The sequence below is a fragment of the Erigeron canadensis genome, chromosome 2 (assembly GCF_010389155.1).
Source record: "Erigeron canadensis isolate Cc75 chromosome 2, C_canadensis_v1, whole genome shotgun sequence".
In the NCBI taxonomy this organism is placed as follows: Eukaryota; Viridiplantae; Streptophyta; class Magnoliopsida; order Asterales; family Asteraceae; genus Erigeron; species Erigeron canadensis.
Window position 1 is genome coordinate 25282964 of NC_057762.1, and position 21464 is coordinate 25304427.

At 33.1% G+C, this 21464-nt stretch overlaps 2 protein-coding genes across 5 annotated transcripts; one reads left to right on the forward strand and one right to left on the reverse strand.

Annotated features, from left to right (window-relative positions):
* Positions 1-2158: 2158 nt before the first annotated feature.
* Positions 2159-6608, forward strand: LOC122586460 (probable serine/threonine-protein kinase PBL7). 4 transcript variants are annotated; one of them, XM_043758447.1, is made up of 5 exons: positions 2159-2304; positions 3899-4062; positions 4764-4953; positions 5669-6060; positions 6243-6608. In XM_043758447.1, exons 1-5 carry the CDS (start codon positions 2214-2216, stop codon positions 6441-6443), a joined length of 1038 nt encoding a protein of 345 aa, XP_043614382.1. In that variant the 5' UTR covers positions 2159-2213; the 3' UTR covers positions 6444-6608. The 4 variants fall into 4 exon arrangements, with proteins under 4 accessions (XP_043614382.1, XP_043614384.1, XP_043614383.1 ...); XM_043758449.1 differs by lacking the exon at positions 2159-2304 and adding an exon at positions 3276-3305; XM_043758448.1 differs by lacking the exon at positions 2159-2304 and adding an exon at positions 3285-3433.
* Positions 6609-8335: 1727 nt separating this feature from the next.
* On the reverse strand, positions 8336-18612 carry LOC122586459 (rab GTPase-activating protein 1-like). Its single transcript, XM_043758446.1, has 18 exons — positions 18342-18612; positions 17643-17712; positions 16422-16928; positions 15824-15973; positions 15530-15643; positions 14989-15047; positions 14821-14887; positions 14682-14733; positions 14505-14597; positions 14345-14428; positions 13480-13835; positions 13278-13339; positions 10472-10541; positions 10172-10252; positions 9987-10088; positions 9681-9805; positions 9275-9395; positions 8336-8741 (listed from the first exon to the last, which is right to left on the reverse strand). The coding sequence occupies exons 1-18, from the start codon at positions 18398-18400 to the stop codon at positions 8631-8633; spliced, it is 2283 nt and encodes a 760-aa protein (XP_043614381.1). The 5' UTR covers positions 18401-18612; the 3' UTR covers positions 8336-8630.
* Between the last annotated feature and the right edge of the window lie 2852 nt (positions 18613-21464).

The window sequence follows — 21464 nt, forward strand, 5'->3', positions numbered from 1 at the left end:
ATAGGTAGTCTTAAAATTTCGTGCTCTTTCATTAGAGATGCGACTTAATATACTTTTGACAAACTTTTAAATTTCGATTTTTTTTTTAATTTTTTTTTTAGCGATAATCCTACACATGTGTAGGATGGATATCCTACACATGTGTAGGACGTCCTACACATGTGCAGGACATGTGTAGGGTATACATCATACACATCCTACACATGTGCAGGTAAAAAAAAAAATTCGAAAAAAAAAAAAATTCGAAATTTAAAAGTTTGTCAAAAGTATATCAAGTCGCATCTCTAATGAAAGAGGACGAAATTTTAAAACTACCTATGGTTTTTTTTTCGTCTAACGATGCACGGTTTGTGAGATAAAACGTTTTGAAAAATTTGGATGAAAGTGATGAGAGAGAAAAAAAGAGATGAGATGTGTGGCCCAGATTGGTTCTCGCGTTTTTTTTTTTTATGGTTCTCAAAATAACTTTCATCTTATATATATAATAAAAACATTTTTTTTTGAAAATGTTACAAAATAGTGTTACTAATTAGTTATGACATTATAAGCAAAATATAAAAAAAAAAATGGAAAAAAATTGTAGACATACCACATCATACAATTTTGTTAAAAATAGTTTAGAGAAAAAACAATTCTTTTTTACTACTAGCTAATTAACCCGGGTTCAACCTGGGCTTATTAAAAAAATGATGTTGTCATAACAATTGTCTTCTATATAATGTACATATAGTCGTTTCAAGAAAAAAAAATAAACTAAATAATTACATTTAACTTACATATGACTTAGGCTAAAAGAGAAATAAATCATAAATTAATTAAAAAAATAATTTAAATTTAAATAGGATGATGTCATTAATCAAGAAAATAAGAAAGAATTAATTAATATAAAAAAGTATTATAATGACAAATAAGCATTACTTAGAAAATAATGATGCTATTGTTTTATTTATATAAGAGATAAGAGATATATAAAGAATTAGCTGGTTTTCTCTAGATATATAAAGAATTTTGGGGCATGGGGGTTTTCTCTAGCATTTAGTTGGTTTCCTCTAGAATGGTGGTGGGACTTCCACCGCCAGTCATGCCCTCGGATTGACTGTGTTGGTGACTTGGTCGATCTCTACCGGACAATGAAGAGGCATGCCGCTGAGCTCAATCACCACTGTTGTTAAAAAAAAAAACTACCCTAAGTATATTTATGTCAAACATTGAATTTTAATTTATATGTTTACTAGCTAATAATACCGGGTTTAACCCGGGCATTAACTAAAATTTTAAAATAAAAAAAGTTAAAAGAATATATGTAGTTTTTGTAATTGATATATTATAACTTGGTTTAGAGATATTAAGTTGGTTAACATAATATATATGTATGAGTATTTATTTCATTAACAAAACATAAAAAAGAAATTTATAATAAAAAAGTAAGAATTTTAAAATAAGCATTTAGTAGGCTAGTTATTTATCTTTAAATATATTACAATATTAAATATGATATATGACATCACAAATAAAATAAAACTTTTTTGAAGAAAAATATAGACTTGCATAATACTTTTTCTAAAAATAATTTTAGAAGACAATTCTTCTTTATTATATATAAGAGATAAAGATTTTCAAAGAGTGGTTAATTGGTTATATATAAAATTTATGTACGTATACATAGTATTTTACTATGAGTTATGATAGTATATGTGATCATATTAAGCAAAAGCTAATAATAATAAATATTCAAATTACTTGTAAGAGTGGATTATTGAGAGGTTTTCGAGAGTCCTCAATTTCATCACAAAAATACATTGTTTGAGTTTCGCATATTATTCAATTCGAAGTCAAAGCGGTGTCTCGGATGCTAACTAATAACTACTGTTAAAAAAATAAATATAAATATATAATTAAGTATAATATAAATAATACTGGTTTCCCTACCAGAATTACACAAATTATAACAGCATTGTTTTTTGGTAAGAAATATTCTAACTATTTAGTTAATCATCAAATCAAATCAAATAAAGATAAAAGTCTGTGTAAATAAGTAAATGCAAATCTTACTGCAAAAACCAAAAAGTAGAAAAGGAAATACTTATTACTCGTATTATACTAGCATTATTATAAAAGAAATCAAAAGCCATATTATATTCGTCTCTTCCCTCTCATTTTTGTCTGAATATTTTTAATCACTGTGTGTTTGTGTGTGAAAAAGTGTGAGACAAATGGGGGGTTGTTGTTTGCTTTGGACCAAAAAACCTAAAAAACATCAAAACAACAAACCTCTTCCTCAGATCTCATCATCATCAAAGCCAGGTACTTTATTTTACACTAATAAATTGTTGTACATAAAAAATAATAATCTTTTTTGTGGTTAGCAAAATCCAAAAAATAAACCTTTTTTTTTTTACTGTTTATTGCATTTTAAGTTTCACATTTATATTGTTTCTTTGTTTCCTGGTTTCAGGGATTCTTGTTTAAGGGTTTTTTTCAAGTTAATAACTTTTTTTTTTTAGTATGGATTTTTAAAGCTTAGTTCTCCATATTGTTAAATTCAAGATTCTTGGTTTTTTAATGGGTTTCAAGGGTTTTAGATTTAAGGTTTATTAATGTAAAAAAGTAGCAACCTTTTTGTTGTTTCATGAAAAATAATTGTTGGGTTGATGATAATGACAAATGTATTTGTTTCATTACAAAATCAACAATGTAGGTTATGTAAATTTTCGCAGTCATTAAAAGGTACCGCAGATATGATTTCATACATTAACTAGAAAATTGCAACTAGAAGGGGGACAAAATTATTCGTCTTGACAATGTCGGATATGTAAAATAGCCATTTTCCAGTTAATGTTCTAGTAGACGTAAACTTGTATATAATGTTACCATTTGTTTAAATTTTGATTGGCTCCAAAATATATCCCTAAAGTTTCTTATCGTTGATTTTTTGAGAGTAAATGTTATTATTATTATTATTTTGCTAATTTGTGGCTGATGGAGTCTGGTTATTTTCTAGTATTGACATAACTTTTCAGCTAATTTCCTATCAACTATAGTGTGATGTACAATTGACACTCTCTCTTCTCTCTCTCTAACCTCTCTCTCTCCCTAACGGTAACAAATTTCTAGATCTAAGATCTGAATTTGTGATCCGAAGAGTGGGATTGAGATTGAGATTGAGAGTTTGATATCGAGATTATCCCTATCCGGTTAAGGCTTCCACTCCGGTGGATCTAACCCTATTTTTCACTTTTGGGCCGGAGGTCCCTTCCACTCCGGTGGATCTGGAAGCAGCCTCTCTACCTTTGAGTAGGGGTAAGGTCTGTCTACATCATACCTCTCCCATAGCCCGGCTTATGTCGGGATTGGGTACCTTGTTGTTGTTGTTGTTGTATAGTGTGATGTACAATGAGTTAAACCATAACGTACAAATATGATGGTTAGAAAGGTGATTGTTCGTTAGACTTGATGTTTCTTTTAAGGGTTGCTTCAATCGCGGATTATAGGGCTGCCAGATAGTTTAAGACTTTAAGGTCCTTTTTGTTGAGAGTTGAATGAAATTTAAGTTGGGTATTTGTACCAGATTTTTAAATTACTAGTTTTTGGGATTATTGTATCAGTTTAGCTGTGTTGACTTCCAATTATGGATGACTATTTTTGTAGCTAGTACAATTTGCCACTGATGTGTTTAGGCTTAAGGTGCATTTCAAACTCTAGATTGGTCCATAGACAACCCATTTTCTTTTACTCTTTCAAGGTGAATTACAACCCAAATCAATATATTCATAAATAAATGAATCGAATGATGACCACACCTCTTTATGTCTATCACAGTTAGAGCTACATTTCCTTGCTCTTCTACATCTTTTTGTATTCAAACCAATTTCTGATGCTTCTGTGGTCATTTCTGTAGTTGATGAAAAGAAGGAAGCATTGAAAGATAGAGGATACATTGCAGCACAAACATTTACATTACGTGAGTTGGAAGCTGCATCCAATAACTTTAGAGCAGATTGTCTTTTGGGTGAAGGTGGATTTGGTAGAGTATATAAGGGCCGATTGGAGATGACCAACCAGGTTTGTTATTTTATTAAGGTTCTATTACTCCCAATGTTAGAGTAGTGACATATTATGACTTTTAAAGTAAAGTACTATCTGACATCAACATTCTTATGGACTACAGATTATGTTATGGTTTCAGAATATCTTATGGCTATATGAAAGGGCCCCTTTCCAAATTTTGATTGATAGCAGCTTTGGTTGTTGGACATATTCTGTTTTTTTTATCTAGTGGGTCAAATGGTTAATAATATAATAAAGCTATTCAACAGAATCGAAGTGGTAATGTAAAGACCTACTAAATCATCTTATCCAAAATAATGTAGATATTCAGGTTATTATTGAGTATATATAGTTTTCTAAACATATCTGTCATTTGACATGCTAGTTCTTAATAAAAATAATAATTTGGACAAAGAATGTTTAGGGTTAGCCCATTCTGACATGGAGAAGAGATGCTTGTTTTAACCCATTCCTTAACTCGTCTGACCCACACATTTTGCAACCTTCAATAGACTGGCATGGATTTTGTTGACGAGTTTATTGCAAACCTTGTTTTGGATAGGCTAAATAACATTGTGGAGTTAACAAATAGCTTGTTTTGAACTAAGAGAGTTACAGGGCAAAATTGTATCTCCTATTTGCATCTTTTGGCTTTAGTTAACATATTATTTTAACAATGTTGACTCGCAAGAACTGTCAATGCTCTTTCGTTGAAGGCTGTGGCAATCAAGCAACTTAATCGTGATGGTTTGCAAGGAAACCGGGAATTTCTTGTTGAAGTGCTGATGTTGAGCTTACTACACCACCCTAATTTGGTGAACTTAATTGGCTATTGTGCTGATGGAGATCAAAGACTTTTAGTTTACGAGTACATGCCACTAGGCTCATTGGACGATCATCTACATGGTACTTACCATCTTTACGTTATATTCAGATATTAATGTGATTAAATAAGTTTTCATGATTATACACGAGTTAATTTAGCTGACCCTAAAAGTCGATGCAAACTTCTTTCTATGTTTCAGTGTTAGTTTACAGAAACAGACTTCCAAAGTTCCAAAAATGACACAGATTCTGTTACAACATTTTTATATACAAAGTCTAATCAAGTTACAAATCTTACCCAACTATGCAAGAAAATCGCTTTGTTTGACCTCAAACATCTAATTAGACAAGTCATCCAACATGAATGTTCTTATTAAAGCTGTAATATGGTTATTATGGCTAAGAATGGGTTCAGATTAAATTGGGTCAAATTTTAAGCTGGGGTCAGTAGGTAATATTGAGTCAAGTGTGGTTCTGTTAACATGGGTCAACTTTTAAAATTGGGTAATGGTCGGACCGGGTTGGGTTGAGCTACAAGTACTTTTTGTTCAACATTATTTGAACTATAAATGATTAACTTAATAAACATTATATAATACATATTACCAAACAAGATCAATGTTACGAATAATATATAGGCAATTTTGGACCAATTTGACATGTTTCCTCTATAGCTAATGTAAAATTTCACCTGTTTGACCAATTATCATGACAATGAGTTGAAATTTCAGATTCTACTTCCTTTCATTCATCTGTATGATCTTAATATCTTATAACTCTGATTTGGATGTGGCAGACCTACCCTTTGACAGACAAAAGCTTGACTGGACTACACGAATGAAAATAGCGGCTGGTGCTGCAAAAGGTTTGGAGTATTTGCATTACAAAGCAAGTCCTCCTGTTATATATCGTGATCTAAAGTGCTCTAACATCTTGCTCGATAGTGAATACAATCCAAAGCTCTCAGATTTTGGATTGGCTAAATTGGGACCTGTTGGGGACGAGAGTCATGTGTCTACCAGAGTTATGGGAACTTATGGGTATTGTGCTCCAGAATATGCAATGACAGGTCAACTCACTATAAAATCAGATATTTACAGTTTTGGAGTTGTTCTTCTGGAAATCATTACTGGGCGAAAAGCAATCGACAACTCTAAAACCACTTGCGAGAAAAATATAGTGGCGTGGGTAAGAACAACCCTTTAATCATCTCTACCTTTTTACCACGTTTTAGCCAATTTACCAATTTTTCATCTCAGATAAGAGTATATACAACCCCAAAACGAAAGTAAATGTATCGAAAGGCCACCTCTACAGCTAACTTCATTTTTTGATAGACTTTTTACACGTTTGTATTGTTTTTATTGTAGGCACGACCACTACTCCAAGACAGAAGGAAATTCTCAGAGATGGCCGACCCTTCACTCCAAGGGCAGTACCCTGCACGAGGGCTCTTTCAGGCACTTTCTGTGGCTGCAATGTGCGTGCAAGAGCAGCCTGCCTCGCGCCCTTGTATTGCAGATGTAGTTACAGCCTTAGTTTATCTTGCTTCTCAAAAATTTGAACCTTGACCTCACCAACCTCAAAATATCCATTCTGGTTCAACTCCTAGAAGCACCACGTGAAGTTAACCATCATTGCGTTACACAATGTTTGAAAACTCGGTGAATTATTAACCATTTTTTAAGATATTTTTACCCAGATATTTTTACCCAGTGGTATTCATTTATCCAAAACTTTTTCTTTGGTGGATCATTGAAGGATTGGAGTTGTCAACAAGTTTTTGTGGGTATTTATAGAGTTGTCACTTAGTGATATAATCTGTATAGTAACACAAATTGTCAGCTGATTGTGAATGTTTAAGTAATAGGTAATTACTTTTCAGCTCTTTCTTTTTTAAGTGGTATCTAGCAACTTTGATCAAAACTTTCTTTTTTAAGTTGGTCTTATAAGAATGGACAGAAGGAATCATAGTATTGTAACCTCATTAAAGGTGATGCCAATGAACAGTGTCACGTGGCGCTATTCTATTGGTCTCGCCTTTATCCCGCATTTTTTCCAGATTTTGTCATATCGGATTCCGTTAAGGTTATTTTTTGTTCGGTTTTTCTTGGTTTCCTACATAGTTTTTTTTGCTTTTGTGTTTTCTTTCTATTGGTCCACCTATACCCCGCGTTTTTTCGGATTTTGCTATATCGGATCCCGTTAAGGTTATTTTTCTTTCGGTTTTTGTTGGTTTATTACATAGTTTTTTTGCTTTTGTGTTTTCTTTCTATTGGTTCATCGTATACCCCCCATCACTATTTACATTTTGCCATTTTGGGTCCCGTTTGGGGTTTTTTCTTGGTATTCATCATAGTTTTTTGGCTTTTGTGTTCTGAATTAATATATTGGAAACTTTTACACAATATTTAATTTTTTCCTTTGTTATTTCTATTTTCGTTAACGTTATTTATCTTTTGGTTTTTCTTGGTTTTTTGATACCTTTTTTTTGCTTATATGATCTCTTTTATTAGTTCATCATATACCCCGCATCACTATTTAGATTCTGACATTACGGATCCCATTTTGAGTTTTTTCTTTCGTTTTTTTTTTTTTTGCATGGTTATCAATAGTCACCATGCTTATTAAAACTTGACACGTCGCATCAGTTATAAAGTGACACATCGCACGTTTCCTATAGTTTGGATTTTACCACATTGCATTCTGTTCGGATTTTGTCACGTCTTTTTCTTTTTTAGTTTTGTTTTTTCTTTTCGGATTTTTTATTACGGGTTACTTCTTTTGTTTTTTTCACATTTTTTAATTGTCATTCAACCTTATTGTAATACACCCCGTACCACTACTTGCATTTTGCTATATCGCATCCACATGATATCTGAATTAATATATTAATATTTTTTGTCATATCACATCCCGTTCAGGTTTCTACTATGAGTTACGTTTTGTTTTCTTGTATACTTTTAAACAAACATATTAATGACAATTATTTCTATTAAGCTGTCAAAAATTCACGGCATATATACTAATATAACGAACCGTTTCAACAAAGGAATTGGTTGCGGGGTCCAAAATTTTCTAGTTACTACTATCTATCAACTCTGATCAAAACTACCTTATTGACAGAAGGAATCGAGTATTACTACAACACTAATAGATCATCAGTTTCCGTTAGAACAAAAAACCGGTTCGGGTTCGGGTCGGCTAGAAACCGGTTTTTGTTCACCTCTAATCATCACTAAGAAGTGCGCCAGTAAACATAACAATAATGCTCCATCATATAACTACTTTTTGTTGTGCTGTAAAAAATTAAAACATAACACATTATCATTATCAATTGATCAGATGTGACCGTTACAAAATAGCGTCAATACAACATATTTCATTTTGTTCTTCACTGAATGACCACTTATCTGACAGGAGAATACTAAAAATAATAGCAAAATGCATAACCTTTAAGAAATAATAAAAAAGAAATATGTGATTAATCAATAAATATTAAATAACATTGTACAGTTACAATAACACGACTCTGGGTTCCTTAACTTTTATCTAGAATGTGACCATGTACACGAACAAGAATGCCGCAACTCATACATTCTTGTGAACCAAATCAATTTAGATTTGGGTTGTCATGGCCAAGCCCATAGCAATATATGACTGTCATTGTATGATATACAAGTCAATATAGCCGTGCTGCATTTGACCATTCTAGCAGTAATAAAAGGAACCTATTGGTATACTACACATCTTTACAATCAGCCCAGGGATACTTCCTCCATTTGATGACCATTGGTGTCTTTCAGCGTATTCAGAATCTTTAACTCATCATTAGACTTGACAAGGTGTGCTTCTTCAACAGGCTTCTCCTGTAGTTTTAGGTAGTTATGAAATCTCGGATTCATAAGATAATATTATCCTTTCCACCCTAGATCTCTCTCTCTCTCTCAGAGGTCAAAAGCTGTATCGCTTGCAAGGGCAAAAAAGAATGAAACTCTGTAATAATTTTGGAAGTCTATAACGATGTCATTCCTAATCAATTATGTTGAAAGCTTTAGCTCTGCTCCAATATGTTACCCACTTAGCTTTATAGCTTTGTACGATTGTAATTGGCTAATTTGGGAGCAATCGCATACTATTTTCCTTAGTTGAATTCCAAAGTAGAAATGATGTAACTTATCATAACTGTCGAAGGTATGTTTTATACATTTACAAACCCACTATAAAGATTGCAAGTGTAAACCAAGACACCAAAGGCTAAATGACCAGATAAGTTCAAAAGTATTCACTGTTACTACATGTTGATCATAACAAGTCATTGCCTAAACGTAGGCGCAATCAAAATGATACCCTTTTCCCTTGATAATCTTAAAACTATTTGTTAATAGATGAAAGAACGAACCTTGTTCTTGTCGAGCCACCCGAGTCCAAATGGTCTTGATAATAGACTGATCTTTCTAACAGGTATGTCTTGGGAGAACTCTTGACTGGTCCTTGTCGCTGAAGGTTCATGATTTGTCGATCTAAAATATAGAGAGAAACTATTTGGATAACACGACAAACAGGAAAAAGTGTGGCATGTGTCGTAAAAAAGGTGTGTGTGTGTGTGCGCGTATCATCAATGAAAATTTTAGTATTTATTTGGACAAAGTTTTCTGGGAAATAACAATAAGCCTAGTGTCTAAAAGACACTTAAAAAGTAGGGTAAAAATAACATAAGCAATGAAACATCGGCATGATTTATTGATGTCAATGGACAAACAGATACTTTTAAACTGAAACTTTAGAATTGAAGTGGTGCAATGTACCTAGGTGAAGGCTGTGCTTTAGGCTGTACGGTTTGGTATTGCAAGGTAGCCTCCAACATTGATTCTGCCATAACAAGTCTCTCCTCCATTTCAGCAAGGGAAGTAGTTGCTGCTTCATATTTTTCCTATATATTGCACAAACTTATGTTAGTCCCATATATATAAAGTCAAAAGAACGAGAAATATGATTATTGATCAGAAGCTAGAAGAATAAAAGAGAAAACCCAGTCATTTGAATAATATATGCAAATATAAGTCTGCTCTGGTTTCTTTATTAAACGAAACTATTGTATCTGACAGATAAACCTGAAGCACATGAGCAGCATATCTCTGGGCGGCAGCATCTTGCTCAGCATATATGCGCGCATCTTCAGTTACCCTTTGTTCTTGCTCTACTCTCATCAAAACCTTCACAATAGTAATGTAGCAACTAGTGTCAACTGAATACAAAAAGTAAATGCATCTTAATGGTATGGAGAAAAAATTAAAACCTGAAGCATGGCGTTTTCCTGTTCCTGTTTGCAAGTAAGAGCTTGGTGTAGCTCAGCTATTTCTCGCTCTAATTGTTCAACCTAAAACATATTGCAATGTTTAATAGCATAAGGTCTCAAATGGATACAATAAGATAAAATATGTAAATAACTACCCGTACAAAACTAAGAGCATAAGTTTTAGCATAGGATATCTATTAGATAATCAATTAGATACAGGAAAACTTTATCGTACAACCAGAAAATGTGTCATCACAAAACCAAAGATGAAGATTCGTATGCCTAAGTGTTTGAGCATACCTTTGCAATTAATTGTTGTCTGTTATCCTGCTTTACCATCTCCATTAGGGCAGTTTCCAACTCCTCAGCTCTGGAAATAAATTTAAATAAACATAAGACCACAGTGGAGAAGGCAATTTCACCCTGATTACTCATCAATTTGTCAACTTTCTCTTGTTCATCACAAACATCGTATTAAAAAAAATTAGCTTGAAAAGGTAAAAGTCAAATGGGTTGACAGTCACACGAAGTCCATTTTAATGCATACGATATCCTAAAATTGTTGCACCCATTTATGGAGATAACTAGTACACTACTCCGATAATATTATGTCTATAAGCATAATTAACGCATCAATTATTTACAGGTAATTATAAGATGGACATAAAGTGTTAGCAGGTCAGCTTAGCCGTAATCAGCCCTTTCAAGTTTCAACCCATACTATGAATAAACTACTCATTTTAACCCACCCATCATGCAACCTCTATAAGCCTCAGCTTCTAAACATATCCGTTCTACTTTATACGAGTATGATGTCCGAAGACATGATGCACCCGAATGACTAGACTTAAAATTTGGGCTGGATCCCACAAAGTGGAGCATGGATATAATGCTACAATTGTAACATCTTATTATCAAATTCATTTTCTGTCCTATAATATGTATTACGTTTTAAATTAGTTCGGGTACGCTAATATTGAAATCCAACCGAAACTATATACTCGTGTTACGTAACTTACTTTTGCTGTGTATGGAATAACAAATCAATAACATTTGGTATCAAGTTGGTGGCTGATGAGACATAAGTAAACCAGAAATTAGGGACATGGTGTGAACTGGGACCATTATGAAGTAAAAGGGATCTGTATGATGCTAGGCTGAAAGAATGAAAGAATAAAGATACATGCAAAGTTGCAGACATGGTAGAACACAGAAGCTGGAAATGGCTAAGGTACTGGTGCCGTAGCTTCCCAAATTTGATAAAAGTAAACACTCCTTGTTTAAATGAAATTACGATGCAAAATTGTGGATTAGTAATAAGGGGCATGCCACTGATTTTCCTGTACAGGAGGGTTCATATTTTTGTTCACCATAGGGGGACTCACTGGAATAGTGCTGACAAATTTTGGGCTAACATTGCTCTACATGATACTTATTATGTGGTTGCACATTTCCAGTGATGTAAGACAACAGGGACAAAAGATACAACAGGCTAAAATGATTTGGTATACGCAATGGACACCTAGTCATGCATTTGTGCTTTGGATGGTAGTAAAACAGGGTCAGAAATTAACATGCGCATGGTGGGCGACTGCACATAGACTACGTTTATCCGGAGCCCAAATCGTCTTAGATCTTATTATAAGCAGTTGTAAATATATATGTATTAAAAATAAAGAAATAAAACCTGCATAGCTCATTTGGCACAGGACCATTGCTTTTATCATGGTGTTCCCGCTTTCAGGTTCTCCAGAACCATTTTCTTATTTTTAATTTATTACGATTTACGAGCATTTGTACAAAACTGTTTTGACCAGATGGTATTATAGTATAGTTATGGTTATGCAAGTCATTTGAACTTGATGGTATTATAGTATATAATTGGGTATTAAAGTTCTAAAAATGAAAGATCATTTGAATTTTGAACTCTCAAATAAGAGAAATTATCTTTTCCTTTTTTTGGATACAAACTTAGTTATATAAGCTTTGACATTCGATTTGATATTTATCCATTTTGTTTAACTTTTTAGTACCGAGTTAAGAAAGTTTTCAATATCAATAAACCATCCTTTATATATTATTATAATCTGTAAAATTTATCCTCTTTAAAGGGCCTATATTTATTATGTACTACACGAGGCCACTTAAACTGAAGGGACGGCCCTGCAGTAAAAGAACTAAAGACACAAGATAAACTTGTAAAGTGGTACCCTACTATGACAGTAGTATGTCCATTAATTAAGAAGATTAAAGACTCCCACTAAGCACTTATTTGAGCGTGAATACTAGCTGGAAATCTGGATCAAACTAAAAGGAAGTATAATATGCAAAGAACACCAAATACATGGAATGATCTAGTGTTGAGTATGTGTAATATAAGAACCACAATAGCTTATGGAGTGGGATTCATAAATCGGCATGGCTGCTGGTGCTTATTACGTATGAAAAGAAAGACATATGAAGTTGTTTCAACCAGTGGGGGGAAATCAGGATGCAGTGTGCAAGCAAGTTATTGATATGCAAAGATTATATTAGGGTTAAACATTAAAACAACTGGTGAAACCGTCAAAGCTATTAAAGATAAACATTAAAAAAATTTTGAAATCTACACTGGAAGATATATGGTAAGTAAAGAGCGTGGATAAGAACATATAAAGGCAGCTGCTGATAAAGAGTGCTTACGATTAGCATACATTAGAATCAACCTTATGTACATATGTTATGAATGACTATATAGATTTCTAGTAGGATCAAAAAAACAGCTTCATATCACACTTGAAAAAAAAAAATTCAAGATGTGAAATAACCCAAAAAACATACTTCTGAGAAAAGAAGTCTTGCAAGTTGGAAAGTTATCTGATGGGACTAAAAGGCTGATATTTAAATCTTTAATTATTAGGCTACCTGCTGCTAGTATGAGGCTGGTCATCAATCGGACATAGAAACTGTTTATTCACACTAAATTATTTCGACCAATAATTATCATATAACGAGTTTTAACTCCACCCCCCTCCTTTTAAATTAATCTCTTACTTTTTTTTTTTGAAAAGTAAATTAATCTCTTACTAAAAAAGTGTACGTACACCAAATGAACAAATATACTAACCTGAGTGTTGAAGATTGTTTTTCATCTAGTATCATGCACAACTCGTTCTTTAGCCACGAGATCTACAAAGGAACATTTTGGGAGCAATCAAAATAAGCCATTAATGTTATAATCATTTTCAACAAGATCTACAAAAAAAAACCGCATGATACCAGTCAAAACAACAATAGTGATTCATTTGACACATGAGATAATGTGGAACCTGTTCTTGAAGATCTGGAACAGAATCGATCTCCACGTCTCCTGATATACCCATATAAAGTTCATTTTCATTAGAAGACTCGGAATCTATTCTTGACAATACACCATTTGTCATGTTTCCTATCTGAACGATTTTCTTTTCTTTCAACATTTGAAGTCCCTTTGATCTTTCCTCGAGTGCAGTTTCAACAGCCGGTCTATGTTTATTTCGCAGAACTTGCAATCTTGGCTCATTCACATTTTGATAACCCATACAAGCCGTTAAGACAAGTTGACTACTATCAAATGTCGATCCAGCCAGTGATTGCAGCAATGTAATGGCATCTCCGGCATCTTTCGTTGTGACTAATGCAGGTCCTACACAATACTAAACAAACATAAGTTGTGATTCTAACAAAATTAAAACAGTAAAGGAAGTTCACATCCCCAAAATATACGACAACATCATAGATGGAAAAACGAGCTGGTCAGGCAAAGTGACAGAATGATTGGATCAGATGACATGGCAAAATTAGTATATTTTTTGACGGGTCAAAACAGGTAGGTTTAAATAAACCTAGTAGCAAATTTTCTCCTTTTTAATATAATAAATTTATGAATAATAATTGAATTGGCTATAATAGATACATTTATCGTCATGAATTTATGATGATCCTCAAACATTTTAAAAAGTTACAACTGATTGATTATGTAATAGATTATTTTTAACAGTATAAACCAGTTTCCCCTTGAGTTAACTTTTTGAGATTTACACCTATGATCCACTAGCATTTCAACTAAACCCAAATCAACCCAGGTTCACATAAATGAAATGATATTGCAGTACCTACACAAGACCAGTGCAAAAGAGAAAGAAAGACAGATACCATACAACTCCATCAAAGCAAGGGCAGTTCGAAACAACATAACACGATTTCCTTGAAACAGAAGCACATCCCAAACTCTAAGAACTGGAGACAAGAACGGCCAATAAATATTATATTCTTTTGAAACATATATGAAAGTAGTTTAAACATAAAAACTAACCACTTTCCCAGGGAAGCATATTCATAAATATTGAAAGGAACCATGGCCCGGATACCCACGCTACTTGCACTCCAAGGTAATCCAGATGATTAACTGAAACAGGTGATTAGATGCCATCAGCAAGAGAAAGCAACCCCAGAGTTGGAAGGATGTATGGAAATGTCAATAATAACATACCCAGTTTCGGAAACCTCTCACGCACCAACTCCTCAAACACAAGTTGATCAACCTAACAACACATCACTAATTATTATAAGGATCTACACATCTTATGTTAGTGAGGTTCAATCTTGGAGGAAAAGATAGATGTAACTACCTGAGATTCTAACATTTCCTCTGAATAATAGCCATCAAAATAGTCATCAAGGATTCCCATCAGAGCCCTAAGATCAAGTTACAATGCAAGTGCTATGAGCTTTGGAAGTTGTAACAACAAGAAGCTTAACATGCACAGGTAAATAGCTGATGAAGCCTAAAAACCCACCAGAAAGCGTTTTCTTCTGGCATCAGCAGCAATAACAATCCAGCAAAGAAATTCATGGCCTATATGAGATCCAGCAATTTAGCAAGTATCCAGCAAAGAATATGCATGACTAGGAATTTTATATGTTTCCTTGCAAAGTCCAAAGAGATATTTAAAAGAATCATTTGATCAAAAAAAAAAAAAAATACCACTAAGACCTCAAATAATTCCAGGTTTTTAAGTTTAGACAGTATAGAATTGTCAAACAAGTTGCATGCTGATATCTAAATAATAGGTAATGCAATCTTTAACCCATTTATTTTTGAATGGGTCGCTGCAGGTAAGGTTTTATAAGTAACTGACCGAATGACTTAAATCAATTAACTTGGCTACGGCCTACGGGTTAAAATTCACCCAAGCAGTATTATTTATGCATACAACCTGTTACCCAAAAGAAGTGCTTCAGGTTAATCAAAACTGTTTTCACCTGTTACCCAAAGTCCCAAACTGCCCATTTTGGCTAATACTAAATAGAGAGTATATAAAACGTGTCTCCATGTACCTGACAGTAGCCAACAGATGGGTTATGTCTAGCATATGCAGTGAGTAAACGTCTCAAAGCATTTCTACCATCATCATCCAAAGCAGGGTGACCTGGAAATGTTCGAGGTAGGTCCTGCATACGAACAGTTTATTTATAAATCAGATCATTTTTACTTCATTATTCTTCTTTCTGGAAAGGCAAATATCCAAACTATTTCAGTGCACTTGTCCCAAATCCCAATTAGGATGCCAATAGAAGTAATTTATCCACTTTAGGCTAATATAAGACCAAAAGAGTAATCTACATTATCACCTTCTCTATCTGCCCTTTCCATTTTTCAGGTAAGCATACAGAATCGATAGTTGACGTCTTACTATTATCATTCTTTGTATCGGGATCCAAAAGACTTTGATAATAATTTTCAATGCGACGTCCCTTCACTCCCACAAAAGCTTGCCAGAGCTGAAATAAGCAATAAATGCCAAGTAAATCCAGCTTTATAAATAAGTAAAGGTGACAAATTCAGAACATGTACTTATTTATGGGTGGGTTGATTCTTGTTATCTTTTATCTTTAGCAGGTCAAAGGGGTGATAAAGAAAATATTAACTTCAGAGGGAACAGGTTGAAAGTCTCCTAATGTGCAGTTTTACTGCATAGAACCTCCTACAACATTATATTTGTAAATAAAAATATATGGATTACTGTTGAAAAAGTTGATTTATGTGATCACATTTATAACATTGACTTCAACTATTTCAATTTTAGAAAATAAAAAGGTTGAGGGTGAAAACCACCATTTTGTCACCAATCAATAAACATTTTAACCCGTTAACCAACCCAGATCACACATTTTGTCACCTCAGTTTATAAGTGACATGAATAAAGGATCAAAATGCATACAAACCTACCTCTCCTCTAAGAGCCATTGGCACTCCTCCCTGGACAAGACATTCCAATTCTTCTTTCCATGGAATTGATGATTCAATAATGGCAGCTGGGGCACTTAAATCACCATTACTTGAAGGGACGTTTTGAGTTGGGTCTGACTCTGACCTCTCTAAATCATAGAATTCTTCTTCAGAATCCTCCTCAATACCTGCTTTTGCAGGTTTAGCATCTTCAAACAAAGCGGGTTCTTCAGCTTCTTCATCTTTCTCAGTATTGGAAACATTAATCTTCTTCCTAACACGGGCATTCATCAAATCCTCAATGGCTCGAAGGGAAGGTCTAATGTGAGACCATATCTGTGTTTGATTAGTTGGAACTGCTTCTTCCTTTTGACTATCATCATGACCAAGTTTTTTACCACTTGTATCATTTGCTTCTGCAGTCCAGCCAACTTCAGGCAACTGAGCCGCCTCCAATTGCCGTTTCAGAAAGTCCTTCCACCTATCAGATCGTTCCTCCTCTTCCTCCTAAATCCATGAAAAATGTATACAAGATGTTTTCACATTATAAAACCTTATTATCAGTAAATTTTATATCTAACGGGTCAAAAGGGTGAAGATATGTATATATTATAAAAAAATAGCTTGAAAGGGAAAATGTTGAACGGTGGGAAAAGTCACTGTGGTATATCTTAAAGCATAAAACCTCAAAACTCATTCTTTTAAAAAGATTAGTTTATCAACGAAATCATATGAATCATATATGACACAATCACTACTACCATAAAAATAATTTAGAACTACGACAAAATCTTCAGGCTCAACCCAAGAGAACCTCAAGATATTACTTATTTTGACCTGAACCTGTTTTGACTCGTTACTGAATCCACGCATGTTGCACCCTCTACATGAAATTGTTAATGTATGGTCAGCTATTTAATACCAAATTTTCAGCATTTAACACCCACTGAGGTATGCTGTATGTGCATCTTGTCACACACAATTTTCCCATGGTACACCTATCGGATGTATGATCTAAGGGTTTGCCACAGAAAAATGTAAACATAGACTATGGACCAATTTCTCTACTAGAATGACACAATGAAATTCAAATCGACTTAAACAGAAAAATACCTCATTTTTGCCTATCATTAAGGGATTTTGACAAAACATTTAAGATATTCGGCCCAGATAATAAACTTCTATCAATGTACACAAGAGATGAGATGGACAGAGTGATACCTTGTAGATGCTTGAATATTCACGGAATCTCTGTACATGCTGAGGTCTCACTGCAAAACCATAAGCATCTCTGCCCAAAACATAAACCAAAAGCAGTTCACATTCAATTGCATACATCCAGCCATGAATCAACTTTAAGGTTACAACTTACTAGCAAGTCACTCATCACTTCAAAAATCCTTTCCACATCAACCATATAAAATTCGTGCTAATACAATTTTTTCTTGCATACTTCTTCCATTAAAACTTTAAAAGATAGTGAAGTTCAAAAGCAACCACATTTGGAATGTTAAAGTTCAAAAAGCAAACATTTTGGACATCCGATATCATAGTTGAACAAAATTTTCAAACGCATGCATTTCTAAATCAAATTACAACAAGAACCAACTCAAAAAAAAAAAAAAAAAAAGTAACAAATGTTAACATTAGAAGCGAAAATAGTCGGGTTTCAAATGCCGGCCCTATGTCCGTCAAATTAACTCAATTTCAACAAACTCACAATTAAAGGATCACTACCAAAATGCTCAACACAATTTGTATATATATATAGATATAGATATAGATACAATGTATATAAAATCTGATAGCAAGTAATAATAAGATCTAATAGAGACAGATGAAGAGAGTAAAATGCCCTAACTATATATATAGTGATATAGATATATATATATATAGTGATAATTTGAAAATGATATATACCTCTTATGTTCAGTTGAAGAAGAAGAAGGATTCAGAACTGGTGATGTGGCATTCTTCATAATCGGACTAAGATGGATGGATCTGTTAAGATGAGCTTCCTTGATTAACTGCTAAATTTATGGAACGAAAATCATACAGTAATATATATATATATTTATATGTATAGATATAGCAAGGTGTATGTATAGTTTTGGTATATGTGAATGAATGAGTGAGTGAGTGTGCGAGTGGTGGCCGGAAGTCACGGGGAGAAGCCGTCACGTCTCATCATTATAAAAGTCACGATTTTATATACCTCACTTTTTCAAATTAAAACAAGGAGTAATTGTCGCGTCACTTTGGTTTTGAGTTTGCTGTTTATGGATTTTAACCCTTTGGATATTTTTTTTTTTTGGTTCAAATATTTGTGGCAGACTATGGTCAAAAATCTCGTTTCTTTAGAGATATTAGTATAAGGCTTCACCTTGGTTTGGTTTTTCTTATATTGTGTTTGAAAAAATACAAAAAGTAATTATGCCTACGTTGGTTGTTCATAAAAAAAATCCATTTTTCGTTATTAAATACAGTTATGTTAAAGATAGCGGCACATCTAAGATTTTAAATTTTAGAATATATAATTTGGTTATGACATGAAAAACAAACAAATCGGGTCGGGTAAAAAAAATACATATATAATAAAGCATAATTTTGGGTAATAAGGTTTAAGGTTGAAAGTTATTACAGTTCTATTATAACAAGGTTTAAGACTTCAAAATTGTACGGATAGAGTAATTTATAATTGCAAAAACAAAAACCGAGAAAAACAAACGACTAAATTAAATACATATAAAAAAAAGTTGGTCATAGGTTTTTTTCATATAGTCAATTACCTGAATTAAGTCTAATGATTTTACATGATACATTCATAATTGAATTTGCATGAACACTTTAAAAAAATTTTAACTTCTAGTCTTGTCCAATGATAAGGTGAAACCGTCACGGGGTAGAAAGAAAAACACAATACTCTTTGATTAAGACAACGAACAAAACATTAAAAAGTAAAATAAATGTAAGAATTGTAATGGGAAATGATATTCTTTTGATTTTCAATTTTTTATCATAAAAATCCCTCTAACTAAAAAAAATCATGACATATAACAAATTAATAAATGAGATTAGAAAAAAAAATTTAATAATTACCACATGTCACACTTTGGTGATTTTAAGTGAACTTTTAAGAGGATTTCTATTGAATTTTTATGAGAATTTTATAACGATTAATCATTTTCCTTTGTAGTTAATACACGTGTGCCAATGGAGAATTTTAGGAAAATACATTTGACAAACCCGACAAAACTGCAAAATCTTAACCCACAGATATGCGAGTTTGAGATGTGAGCTGTAACGCCCCAAACCATATTGACTCGAAAAGCATACAACAATTTGAAAACTTATGATATACAAGTTGGACAATTTTATACTTAGAAAAATATTGCAAATTTTCGTCGAAAATCAAAGTTATCAAAATTGAAATATAACAAATGGAACCTTCTTAACATATTAATATAAGTCTATTATAAGAGTTTCAGGTCCCGAAAAGATTAAACGAAACCTCGATAAAATTTTTGTAAAAATTACAGAAGAGCACGGATCTTGATTCTGCAAGAACCGTCTTCAAAGGCCGTCCCTGAAAACAAAGGCCGTCCTCATGCAGTTTCGTACTTTGACACTTTATTCAACTTTCGACCTTTTCCAATCGATACCAAGCTTCGTACAAACTGACAAACAACTTCATTTTGACATAATAGACATCATACAACATTTCCAAAAGTCTTTGCATCATCCATTGTTACAAATCAAATTCACAAGACCAAACGGGTCATTTAACCTAATGAACGACCTAATTAACAATGCTATGACATATACAAACCAAATGACCAATACCTTGACATAACCACAGTTTTTATACCAAAAATAGACTTGTTAAATCCAGGAGGAAGGTTTGTATCAAGAGCCATAATATACAAATGGATTGTCTACTATGTCATTATCCAAGTTGCCAACCTTCCAAGATGACAAAATACCTTCAATAACAACTTTCACTCCAAATCTATCACTTGATCAAATCCTTTTCCTTGCTACTACCAATTCCTATAAAAAGGTTAAACAACTAAAACGTAAGCAATGCTTAGTGAATGCATATGCATATGATCATAATCAAGTTACCAAAACATTAGTGCATCAAACATCATTCATAGCCTATCTTTTGATAGCCATTTCATTCATATCAATCATAAACACAAAAATCATCACAAATCATTTTCAACATGGCCATGGACAATGCTAGTAGGACTTTACCCACCTACTAGTCTTAATCATATAATTGGCTAGTAGGAATCTACCCACCTACTAGCTCTCATAATCAAAATCACATTTGCTAATAGGAATTTACCCACCTACTAGCTTTCATAATCAAACATCAAATATGCTAGTAGGAATTTACCCACCTACTAGCTTACATATTCATTAATCAAACTTTGCTAGTAGGAATTTACCCACCTACTAGCTTTCATATTCATCAAACATATGGGTCATATGAATTTACCCACCTATGACCTCTATTAACAAGAAACTGATCATATGCATATACACTCACCTTAACTTGGCTATTTGGCACTATATGGCTACTAGGCTCAACAAGAAAATCTTCATCACCTACACATTATGTAAAAAATATCTATGAGTTCTACAAACTCAACTCTTTCACAGTCATCTAATTGAATTCACCATGAACTCATTCATTATGGTGTTTGGCTACACAAAATATTTCCATAATTCTTACAATATAAAATTTTGGCCAAACACTCTAAAACAATATTTTCACCAATATGAGTTTACCATCAAAACACCATTTCCATCTTTCCAAGTTTTCTCATAACAATCTCATTAGGACTCTAACAAATTCCCAAACTTACAAAAATCCCAATTTATTCAAATTCCCAATTTCAAATGGGAAGAACCCTAATTTCAATATTATAAGAACCCTAAATTAAAATTAAGTATTTGAGAGGATTTCTTACCTTAAAAGAACAATAACAATATCAAATTTCACTTCTCTCTTCCTCCCTCTTTATAATTTTCGGC